Here is a 12,363-nt window from a genome sequence, read left to right as displayed (position 1 = left end):
AGTCTACATTACCACCAGGTTAAACATTTACATGCTTTTATCTTTTGTTGTATTCACTCTTAAAGTAGCATTTTAGGGTCTAGACCATTACTTTAATCTGTCTGACCACACCAACTCTTAGACTGTGCCAGTTCTTTCTAATTTGTCCTTTGATCTCTGCAATTTCAAATAGTCCACTAGAATGACACTATTATAATATATTCCTCATTTCATTAAAAACGTTTTAAATAAGAATTGCATATTTTCACAGTAATTTTCATTTTTCATTTCAGCAAAACTGTTGAGAGTAATTGTGAAGTTAGTCCAACTCAGGAAAAACAATTAATGAATTTCCACAATTAAAGGACGACACACACCCACACGTGCACAGGGGTGGACAAAACAATGAAAACACCTGTGATAAAAGTTCCAGGTAAGCATTAATATAGTGATGGGTTAGGTCACCCTTTGCTTTTAAAACAGTTTGTATTCCATGTGGAATAGAGTCATATAAATATTGAACTGTCTTAAGAGGAATATTGGACCAATCGCCATGGAGGAACATTTCAAGCTCCTTGAGGTGGAGAAAATCCTGCCCAAACCATTGTTGACCCTTCTCCATTTTTTTTTTTTTTTTTTTTTTTTTTTTTTTTGTGTTTGGCAGGATGATGTGCCTCCTTTGGCATTTGCCAGCTCTAAACTCTGCCTGATGTTGGGAAATGTGTGAATAATGATTCCTCTGAAAATATGACTTTCTCCAATGAAGTCACCAGTTTTTGTGCTCTTTACACCATTGCATCCTCTCTCTAGCATTACCATCAGTAACAAGTGACTTGGTAATAGCCACTCTGAGCTCTGCCATAAATTTCAGATTTATGAAGTTCTTGCTGAATTATTTTGCTAGAAACTGGATTGCCAAGACCCATATTAAGTTCTGCAGTTATTTTTGAGGCTATAATTTTATGTTTTTGGATTATGGCAGTCTCTTTCAATCAGCTTTAATTTTCTGCCCCAATTGGCCCTATCGCATTTTGCTTTTCAATACTTGGTGAATGCAGATATTACTTTTGATACAGTTTTTCTGGATACATTAAACAAATCAGCAGTTTTAGTCACTGATGCCGCTAAACATGCATCAACACTTTGACCTCTTTGGAATTCAGATAGGTTGATCATTTTCTTCACATATCACCTCTAAATAAACATCAGATTTTATTGTCTTTCCTTTACAGTACTATCTGCATGAAACAAAAAAAAAAATAAAATAAACAATAATAATAATATTAATCATCATCACTGCATGTTCATAGATACATCACACAGCCATTACAAAAACTACTTTCATATCAGATGCTTCCATTATTTTGTCTATCCCCTATATATATATATATATATATATATATATATATATATATATATATATTTAAATAATGGCTTAAAGTTTAAAATAAAATAAGAAAATAAATAAATATTAAGCTGTCATTAGAGGCAGCAAAATGCACATCCTCCACATGAAGCCCAGATATATCCGATAATTCAAAATAAAACAAAATAAAAACATAAGCCAGTAGTATGGCAAAAATGTAGAGCGAAAAATAAACATAAAAATAATGTAAAATAAAATAAACCAAACAGGAAAGGGAAAGTAAAGGTAATAAGACATAAACAGTAGCTGATTGTTCCCTATATAATTTAGCACTTTAAATCCAATTAATAACAATGTCAAATTTAAAATAATGCCAATTATAATGATTTAGCGGTACCCCCCTCAAAGGTACCAGTTCCGAAAAACATGAAATATCACCAAAAAGGGTTAAAAGAACTACTAAAAGCAAAACAAAATATCAGAATAATAGACTGACCATTATTTTAAATTTGACGTTGTTATTAATTGGATTTAAAGTGCTAAATTATATAGGGGACAATCAGCTACTGTTTATGTCTTACTACCTTTACTTTCTCTTTCCTGTTTGGTTTATTTTATTTTACATTATTTTTATGTTTATTTTTCGCTCTATATTTTTGCCATACTACTGGCTTATGTTTTTATTTTGTTTTATTTTGAATTATCGGATATATATATATGTGGGATAGACAAAAAAAAATAAATAACCCCAGGGGCTCACATCTGGTGAGTTATGGGCTTGGCACACCCAGGAGTCCTCATCTGGATACCATCATTCTTCTTTCTTGGTGATTTCCTTCTATTCTCTCTCTCTCTCTCTCTCTCTCTCTCTCTCACACACACACACACACACACACATGCACACACAGGGTAACTCAATTTTTTTTTTGGCTGGTGCAGTATAAGCCTCAGGCTTCCTTGCACCATATGGCTAATAATATATATATGTATATGTGTTTTAAAGGAAGCAACAGCTTAAGATATTATTAAAAATAATAATAATGGATTATGGACCTGGGACACTGCTATATGCAGAAAGTATCCAGCGACCATAATATCTACATAAGTTAGTAGTCGTGAAGGGCAATGTACTAACGTTACGTTACTAGTAACGTCAGTTATGGTGAACAAAGGGTGGATGGAATTGAGATCGCTATCACGGTGAACAACGAAGGGAGCTAAGATTAAGGAGAAGGAATAATAAGAATCACTTAGTGCTGTTCATCCTGCGATTTCAGACTTTTTCGAGGGCCAGCCGCCGAAATCAAAGGAGGAAATGGCAATAAGTGGTCCTTTGATTTTGGCGGCTGGCCCTCGAAAAAGGCGCTGAAATCACAGTACGAACAGCACTAAGTTATTCTTATTATTCCTTATTACTTCTGTTTTATCTTAGCTCCCTTCGTTGTTCACCGTGATAGCGATCTAAGTTCCGTTCGCCCTTTGTTCTCCATAACAGGCTGCCCTGTCAGGTGTAGCTACAATGGAAAAAATTAAAAAGTACCTGAAAAATAAAAGCAGATTACATAAAATTTAAATGAAAATATATAAATGGTGCTTAATGCTGTAGGTCCTAAGATTTTAACTATGTTAGCAGCCAAATGGCAGTATGGCAGCCAAATCCAAAGGAAACACAGCAATAAGCAAGGTCTCTGTTTCTGTTATGATGTATATGCAGCAGACAACAAAGCAAGCGTACGTATACATCATAGCCGACCTGACAGAGACCAAAAAGAAAAGGAATAAAGAACAAAACCAGTATAGTACTAAAATAAATAAAAAGTAAAATGCAAAATTACACTAAAATTAAAACCAATTAATTCCAGTTAAAGAAAGAATGAATAGAAAACAGCCCTGCTTGAATTTTAACAAAGAAAGCGTAATTTAAAGACGAAAGAATATAGTCAGGATATGACAACTTACTGTCAAGCCTGGCAGGAGATGGTGAGGGAAGCGAACACAACAAGGCTGTAATGGAGACCAAAGAAGGTAGCCGAAAGTTTCCAACAAATTTATTGAAAATCTTAGGACCTACAGCTCTAAGTACCATTTATATATTTTTATTTAATTTTATTTAAATTTTATGTAATCTGCTTTTATTTTTCAGGTAATTTTTAATTTTTTATATTGTAGCTACACCTAACAGGGCAGCATCACTACCTATACACTTATCTTACCTATTTGTCTATAATTATGGTTGCCGAGCATTTCCACTGTTACTAATAGTTTCCCAGATCCATAAACCATTATAATATATTTGTTCGTTCTTTTAAACGTTCCGTTTTATCACTACAGCCTATTATTTTTATTAATTATATGTATATGACATTATCAGGTGGTACTGGTCTAAATTTATTATTTATTGGCTTATAACTTTGGCTGTATTTTTCTCCATACATAATATTCTCCAAAATTTTTAGATACATATTCACTCAACTCTTTCCATTTCTGCTTCTCTCTTCATTATTTATATGTTTTCTTCACTCATTTTCTGCTTTTTTTTCCCTTACATTTGTGATCATCTCTTTCTTTCTTTATTTATTTTTACCATTAAACATATTACTTTTACAGTTATTTATATAACTGTGAATATCAGATAGTTATCTTTTACTTTTCTGTTTACCAAAACAGAGAAGATCTACCCCCCTCCCTCCTGTGGTCAAATGGCACACGAGAGAGGACAAAACCAGGGTACACAGCAACATCAGTGAAGGAGTCTGTGCATAAAGAATGAGTTAAAAAGTTATATATCTGAAGCACCTTTAAGCCATTCATATGATGGTCATTAAGCATAACTGGTTTTCTGTTTGACCAATTCAACAGCTCTTTGGTACTCAGGAGAGGAGAAATCTTTGCTATTGCATCATGGTCAGAAGGCAACCCATTTATTTTGCAATAAAAACACATTGGGGGCAGCTCATTGTGAGACTTCCAATCTTTATGAGAATGATAAATGATGATTAAGTGTTAGCCAGTAAAATAATTTAATTACAAATAGATACTGAATGTCTATGATTACAAATAGATAGTGTAGTTTTTGAGACAAATGAGGCACGATTTGTCTCGAAAGCTACAGTATCTATTTGTAATCATAGATCTTCAGTATCTATTTGTAATTAAATTATTTTACTGGCTAACACTTAATCATCATTTACCATGGATCCCAGTACAACAGGCCCAATTGTCCTTTATAAGAATGGTCCTTAGTAGCAACAATGACAGAATGCACCATCCGTGCAATATTTGACCACATGGCCATAACTCATACATCAGTTATTCCATCTTCTGTTTTTTGCTTTAGTGATAGAAATAACTTTCATCTTTTTCTTCACTTCACAGCTGTTGTAGGTCTTCATGATTCGTAGTCATTAAGCATTCGATCATGAAGAACTACAACAAGGAAACAACTTGTGAAAAATTTCATCAGTGCATCTCACCACTCCAACTTCAAAAAAATTACTGCATGAAGTTTGAAATTTTTTTGGGATGCACTGAATTCACCCTGCCCAAAAAATTTGTACACATGCCACTTTGGGCATGCATGCCATAGGTTCACCACCTCTGCACATAAATGTAAATGAAGTATGTATTTGTGCAGGGGTGGTGAACACATGGATGAAACTGTGAAACAAAATTAAGAAAAAAATTTGTTAATTTCACACATCTATTCAGAGCATAAATTATTGGTAAAGTTATGTGAGATATATTTTTGCAAGTAGAGATAGGGACATGATAATCCCATTATATAAGGCTTTTGTTAGATCACACTTGGAATATTGTGTTCAAGTATGGAGACCACACCTAAAGAAAGACCGAGCTTTTTAAAAGGGTGCAAAGACTGGTAACTTGCCTGGTGAGATCGGCAAAAGGGCGTCCTTATGAGAAAAGACTTTGAATATGTGGGTTGCAGAGTTTGGAAACTAGACACCTTAGAGGAGATTTGATTGAGGTGCTTTAAGGCTCTAAGAGGCATCAGTAAAATGAATGAGGACGAAATTTTCAAGATTATAAATGATACTAGAACTAGGGGACATAAATTCAAGTTACGGGGGGAGATGTTTAGATTGGACTGCAGGAAGTTTTATTTTAGCCAGCGAGTTATAAATTACTGAAATAAGTTGCTTACGTGGGTGGTAGAGGCTAACAGTTTGGGGAAATTCAAAGGTCATCTGGATAGTACCTTCGGGTGAGGGAAACGCATAGAATGATAGGTTTAATTTCCTTTTCTTTTATTAATTATTAGTTGTTTTTTTTTATCATTGTTTTATTCAGGGGTTTTTTTTTTTTTTTTTTTTGGCTGGTGCAGCATAAGCCATAGGCTTTCTTGCACCATGTGGCCATTACTAATACAGTACTAATATTAGTATTACTAATCCTAATACTAATATTAACCACATTCAGTATTTAGTGTTGCCTCCTTCATTGTCAGTTATGATTTGTATGTGGTGTGGAGATTGGAGATTATTCTTCATTAATTTCCATAAATTCTCATAAATATTTTAATTTCTATTTGCCCTTTACGGATTGTTTAGAATATCAGCTCAACCAGCAAAGAAACAAAAACATTCAAATGAAGAGGGTAGCAGCAGAGAATTTCAAGAATCTTAGAATGAAAGATTCGCTTTGATTAAGAAGGATAATAAAGCATTATGCGTTTTGGGTTCTGGGCATGTGAGGGTAGTTTTTTAAAAGATTTAGCCAATTTTGGCCTGCATCCTTAAAGTTTTGCCACCTGTTTTAGTGGCTTTAAGTTGTTTGAAGCAAATATTAGTGTTTAACATGCTACATGTTTCATTCTGTGTGAAATTACAAAATGCAGTAAAAGTATTTGTGATGCACTGTATATATGAGCTTCTCTGACCTGACCATCCCTGAAGTGTAAACAAAAATATTGCATTTGTAGAAATTGGGAGGGGAAAGAAAAATATAACTAGGGTAGTCCACAAACCAAAATTGCTAAGTATATATAAAGAACTCCTAATGTCGAGGATAAACATATGTACATATGCATGATAATTTTGTTTAAACTTAATTTCAGTGAACTTTTATTTTACAGCTGCTGTTTTTGGTGCATTATGTATCCTTCTTGCATATCTGGCTGAAAAGATGGGAGGAGTTTTGCAAGCCTCGCTCACCATTTTTGGTGTAGTTGGTGGACCAGTTCTTGGGCTTTTTTCCTTAGGCATGTTAACTACAAAAGCAAACCAGAAGGTGTGTATACTTTTATATTTTATAGAATAATAATATACTTATTAAATAACATGAGGGCAGTTCAATAAAGAATGATCATAATTTTTCATGAACAACTGTACTGCTTGCTATTTCTAGCTGAGCTGTGGAATTTAAGACCAAACCAAGTTTTTTTTTTTTTGGGTAGTTGTTGACGCCTCAGCTTCTGTGGCCATAATGCACCTCCCAAGGTTTTTGCAGTACTTTGATCCAACCCCGAGGTGGGATTCGAACCCGCAACCTTTGGGTTGCCAGGCAGCCACTTTACCCACCTGGCTAGCCCGGTCAGCCCAAACCAAGTTGCATCACATACAAACTGTGCAGTTGACTCGTGTGCACAGTGTGAAATTGGCTATCAGTCAAGTTTGTGCCCATTCAATTTCACCTATGTAACAATGGATGTGACATGCGAAGAACAGTGTGCTGCTCGCAAATTTTGTTTCTGTCTTGAGAAAACATCAGCTGAAGTGTATGAAATGTTAAAAAGCTTGGGGTGAATCAAACACTTCTATATAGCATAGCTTGCAGGTTGTTTAGAATGTTTAAAGATGGACAGGATCTAAACACAAAAATTGTCAGTCCTGGAGCTCTAACCACTGCTGTTACCACAGAAACCATAAACACTGCTTCTGTAATCGTGGGAGAAGATTGCTGTATAACAATAAAGCAAATGGCAGAGATGTTGAGAATATCAGTAGGAAGCATGCACAGCATTCTCCATGACCATTTGCATATGACACGTTCTTGTGAATGCTGGGTTCCAAGACTGCTCACACCTGAGCAACTGCAAGTTTGCATGGAGGTCTGTGAGGAGCTGCAGTGGATGGTTACTGAAGATGCCTAGGTGTTGCACAAGGTTATAATGGTGGATGAAACATGGCTTCATCATTTTGACCCAGACAGTAAACAACAAAGCTCTGTTTGGAAGTCTACATCATCGGAAACAACAAAAAAAGCAAAACTTCTGGCTTCTGTAGGAAAGGTTATGGGCATCTCTTTTTTTTTAAATTCAAAGAATGGCTTGCCAGCATGTTGTTCTACCTCATATGACTGTTACAGGATCTTACTACAGAAGTGTACTGCATGATTTGCGGGATCGCATTCATCACAAATGACCACAGTTGCATTCAGGTGGGTAGATACTGCATTGCAACAGTGTAAGACCTCACATTGCTCATACTGTCATCAAGTACTTAGCCAGCATTAATTTCAGATGTGTTCCTCATCTACCCTACAGTCCTGACCTTGTACCCTGTGATTTTTTTTTTATTTTATTTTTTTTTTTATTTCCAAAGTTAAAGGAGCTGCAAGGAAAGCATTTCCAGTCATCAGAAGAAGCTATAAACACACTGGGGGTGGTTCTCAAACACATGTCAAAAAATGGCATCCACCATGTTTTTGAAGAATGGCAGGAGCATTGGAGTAAGCGTTTTTCATCAAAAAGAGACTACCTTGAAAAGGACCGTCAAAATATGAATGATTAATAAAGGTATGTTGGGAAAAAAAAATTATGATCATTCTTTATTGAATAGCTCTCATAGTGAAATGTTAACCTTCTGCTGGGCTTTCAAAAAAGTTGCACAAGCAGATGTTTCTGTTGCATGGTAGACAGTGTTTGATATTTTTTGGAGAAAAGGTAAGAAATTCATTAAAATAGTGTATTTAAAAATTATATCCTTTTAAACCTATATTGGATAATAAGAAATAATATCTTTAAAAACAGTGGTTTTGTATCTAAAAATAAATTTTTCCCAACTACCTTGCATTTACTGCATGGAGTCAGAGTATAAGAAATTGAAGCTTGATACCTGACAGTTATACATGAGCAATCACATACTGCATTTTGTACATCAACGCAGATTTTTATGGCTGTACTTTTTCATTTAAAAAATATTCAGTGATGCAGGTAAAAATTGAAGAAAAATTTGGACACATTCACATTAACCTGATTTTAATAGTTATCTTAATATTTGTATTTAGGGTGGTGAGGTATTCACCCTACAAGAGCATATGTTTCTGGGTTAAATGCAATAATTTTCTCATTTCTATAGTAGTTATCATCTGTTGTATAAATTATAGTCTTGAGAATGCATACAAGTATCTATGTCTACAGCATGTTTCAAACACATAAAAATAGTTATAAATGCCAATGAGAATCACTAGCATTTATAACTATTTTTATGTGTTTTATCATTTAACATCTTTTTATTCACAATGATAACTTGCCTCTGATTCCACATCTTTCCAGTTTATGCAAAAGTAATTTGTGTGGGAGTCTTGTCCACCAAAAGTCTTGCTAAAGTTTAAATAAATAATGTCTAAATTATTCTTTACCTTTAGAAAATTATACATTTATTGATGTGTTAAGGGGATTGCACAGACATTTCGAAGATAAAATTCTTTCTTATTCCTTTCCTTGTGATTGGCCATCAAATATACCATACTTATTATTATTAGCCATAAAGTGCAAGGAAGCCTGAAGCTTATGCTGCACCGGCCAAAAAAAAATTTCTGAGTTACCCAGACTTGACACTTGCTGACTTCTTATAATGTAGTAACAGAAGTCGTGGATGTTCTGTGGGTACTGAACTGTACCACTGGATCTAAAAGCTTTCTACTGTTTGAAAGGCAGCAAATATCCATCTGAAAATCTGATGGCTGCTGTTTCCATAATCACCTGTATGCCTGCCACATAAATGTTGGTGGTGCATGTAAAGACTTATGATGTAATAGATGTCGGTTATCATTAAATAAGTTCCTAGTATACATAACCTAGAGCCAAAAATGGAAGTGTGCACATACTAAAAATTCTATGCAGATCAGAGTTCCATTTCTCTGCAGTTATTTGTTCCAAAGATATATGGGCATGTTATATTACCAGCAGTATTTCAATTTCCACCAGCACTAGTAAAGTCTTTTGAATTATATGTGTGAAGTAGCAGCAACTGTAAAAGGGTTTCAAGGAAAGCACTACAGGTAAAGGTTGACCTTCTCTTTTCAAAGAAAACCATTGTACTATTTTGAAACTGCATTTTGCACTTTCAAAGCAACAGTACATGATGTGCCATTCATGAAGGCAGTGAAGATGAGGTGTGTTATACAGTCTTTAACAGCCGATGGGTGCACTTGTTTAAAAATTTTGTACAGTGAATGCAACACACTAGTCAGGCCAAGCACACTTAAATTATCACTCCTCAGTGCACTGTAGAAGAATAAAGTGTGAATTGAGAAAATCAGGACATAACCAAGAATGTTTCTTACTAGGCTGCTATGCAGAAGACACTTAACTTTTATGAACAGATCATGATAGGTGATGTCATTGGCATGTTACTTCTAGCTTGAAACTAAAAAAGCTAACAAGAATGTGGCTATCTTTCATTGCAAAAACTAAAGAAAAGTTTGAGTACCATAATTTGCTCTAATGATCATGTTAATTATTTTTTGGGATATTAATGGCATCAAAACAAGAGATGCCGCCTGGAAATTGGGGATGATGAATTCCACTACGATATGTATGGGGAAGATAGAAAGGGTGGAGGGATCATGCTTCTTATCAAAAGCAGCCTGAGTCCAAAAACAGCTTTTCTGAGTCTGATATTATATCTGCCAGCATAGAATCTGTGTAGTGTGAGTTAGTTGGAAGAAAAGGTATAATGAGAGTGGGAGTAATCTACTGACTAGAAGAATATGATGAGTCTTTACATGCAGATGGAATTGGCAAGCAATTGTGAATGTCTTATTATGGGTGACTAATCTACCCCAGATTGATTGAAATAAGTGGGGGGAGGAACCTTGCCATGGGGAAATTTTTTTTTTAAATTAACTAGATGATTGTCATTTGTACCAGCATGTTAAAGAAAGTACTAAGCGTGTGAATATTCTTGACATCATCATTACTAATGAATCGTATGATATCATAGGGCTTAAAGTACACAAATCAGTTGTGAGGAAGTGACATGCAATTGTCAGTTGGAAGATGAAGAAAGATATTGCAATACTTAAAGGTAAAGGCACAGGTTTTAATTTCAGAAGAGGGGACTTTGATAGTTTAAGGTGCTATATGGCATCTATGAATTGGGTGAATTGCCGAGAAAGGGCGAATACATTTGAATTATGGAATACTTTTAAAACAAAATTCACAGAAGCCACGAACACATACATACCATTAAGTAAATATTGCAGGAGGAGAATGCTGAAACGGATGACTGTAGAACATAGTTACAGGCCAATGAAAACTACTGAAGCCTACAACAGATACAGTTTGACCTGTAATAGTACCACAAATAAAGTCAGGGAGGTCAAGGTTGCATATGAGAAAGAATTGGCTAAGAGAGCAAAGAACGGGGACAAGGAATTTTTCATGTGTGTGTATACAGTGAAGAAGAAAGCTAATCAGGTCAGACCCTTGTGCACTGGGTGTGGGGAAATTCTTAGATAACCCAGCTGAGATTGCAGGTGAACTAAATAAGTACTTTGCATCAGTCTTTACTGAAGAAAGACCCTTCATGCTGAGAAGAGGCTGTGCGAGTGAGACAGAGCTATATGAAATAAGTGATTTCGTAATTACAGATTGTTTATTAGAAAAACTTCTGAGCATAAAGGTAAGTAAGGCTCCCAAAGTTTGTCATATACCTGGTAGTTTTTAGGGAGAGTGTGAGACAGTGTATTGAACCATTGAGGTTAATTATGAGGGCATCTTTGGACTTGAGGGATTTTTTCCTTTGCATTCAAGGAGTGCCAGCATATCACTAATACATAAGGTGAATGGTTCTAAGAGTGAAGTTGGTAACTACAGACTGGTTCATTGACTTCAGTGGTAGGAAAAATCATTAAAAGTGCAATCCAGGGACATTTTAGATAGATATGGCATTCCGAAAGACACACAACATGGTTTTATTAAGAGAAAATCATGCTTGACTAACTTAGTAGGCTATTTTAACACAGTTATTTGTGAGTTAGATGAAGGGAACAATTTCGACATAATTTATTTGGATTTTAGCAAAGCATTTGACTTAGTCCCTCATAAGAGGTTACTATATAGGCTTAAACAAGTTGAGATTACTGATAATATTCTAAGATGGATTGCTGGGTGGCTGCATGGAAAAAGGTAGACAGTTGTGATTAATGGATATTCTTCAGATTGATGTACTGTTAGGAATAGAGTCCCTCGAGGATCAGTTCTTAGACCACTGTTGTTTCTCATTTTCATAAATGACATAGACAAAAGGATAGAAGGTGTGGTGTCAAAATTTGCAGACAACATAAAGATTGGTAGAGTCATTAATGATCAGTGCCAAGCAGTATGCCTTCAGGATCACTTGAAGAGGCTTCAGGAATGGTCAGAAAAGTTGCAGCTAAGTTTAATGCAGAAAAATGTGAGGTCTTGCATTTAAGGAAGAACAACCCCAAAATAAATTATACAGACTTGGTGGAGTTGAATTAAAAACAATAGAGGAAGAAAGGGATCTGAGAGTTATGGTACGGGCAGATAGGAAGTTTTCTGAACAGTGTAAACATGCAGCCAGGAAAGCCCATGGTGTTCCTATCAATGATTTATTGAGCATTATCGTGTAAAGATAGGGAGGTTATAATCCCACTGTATAAGACAATTGTAAGACTTCATTTGGAATATGCTCAGGTATGGAGACCACATCTGAAAAAAATTTCGGATGTGGAAGAAAATTTTGCCAGCTGGGTGGCATTATGATTTTTTTTTTTTTTTTTGTTAGTTGTTGGTGCATCGGCTTCTGTGG

At 35.2% G+C, this 12,363-nt stretch overlaps 1 protein-coding gene across 1 annotated transcript in view; it reads left to right on the top strand.

Annotated features, from left to right (window-relative positions):
- The window catches only part of LOC150090942 (putative sodium-dependent multivitamin transporter), a 230,824-nt gene that overhangs the window by 178,380 nt on the left and 40,081 nt on the right, over window positions 1-12,363 (top strand). Inside the window, exon 9 of the mRNA XM_090373547.1 lies at window positions 6,438-6,592. Within this exon, the coding sequence (XP_090229673.1) occupies window positions 6,438-6,592 (155 nt within the window). The remainder of the gene's footprint in view (window positions 1-6,437; window positions 6,593-12,363) is intronic.

This window comes from Mastigoproctus giganteus, chromosome 1, assembly GCF_048544385.1.
Source record: "Mastigoproctus giganteus isolate SK-2022 chromosome 1, ASM4854438v1, whole genome shotgun sequence".
Classification (NCBI taxonomy): Eukaryota; Metazoa; Arthropoda; class Arachnida; order Uropygi; family Thelyphonidae; genus Mastigoproctus; species Mastigoproctus giganteus.
The sequence above is the reverse complement of the archived record's forward strand: the minus strand, read 5'-3'. Positions and strand labels throughout refer to the sequence as shown.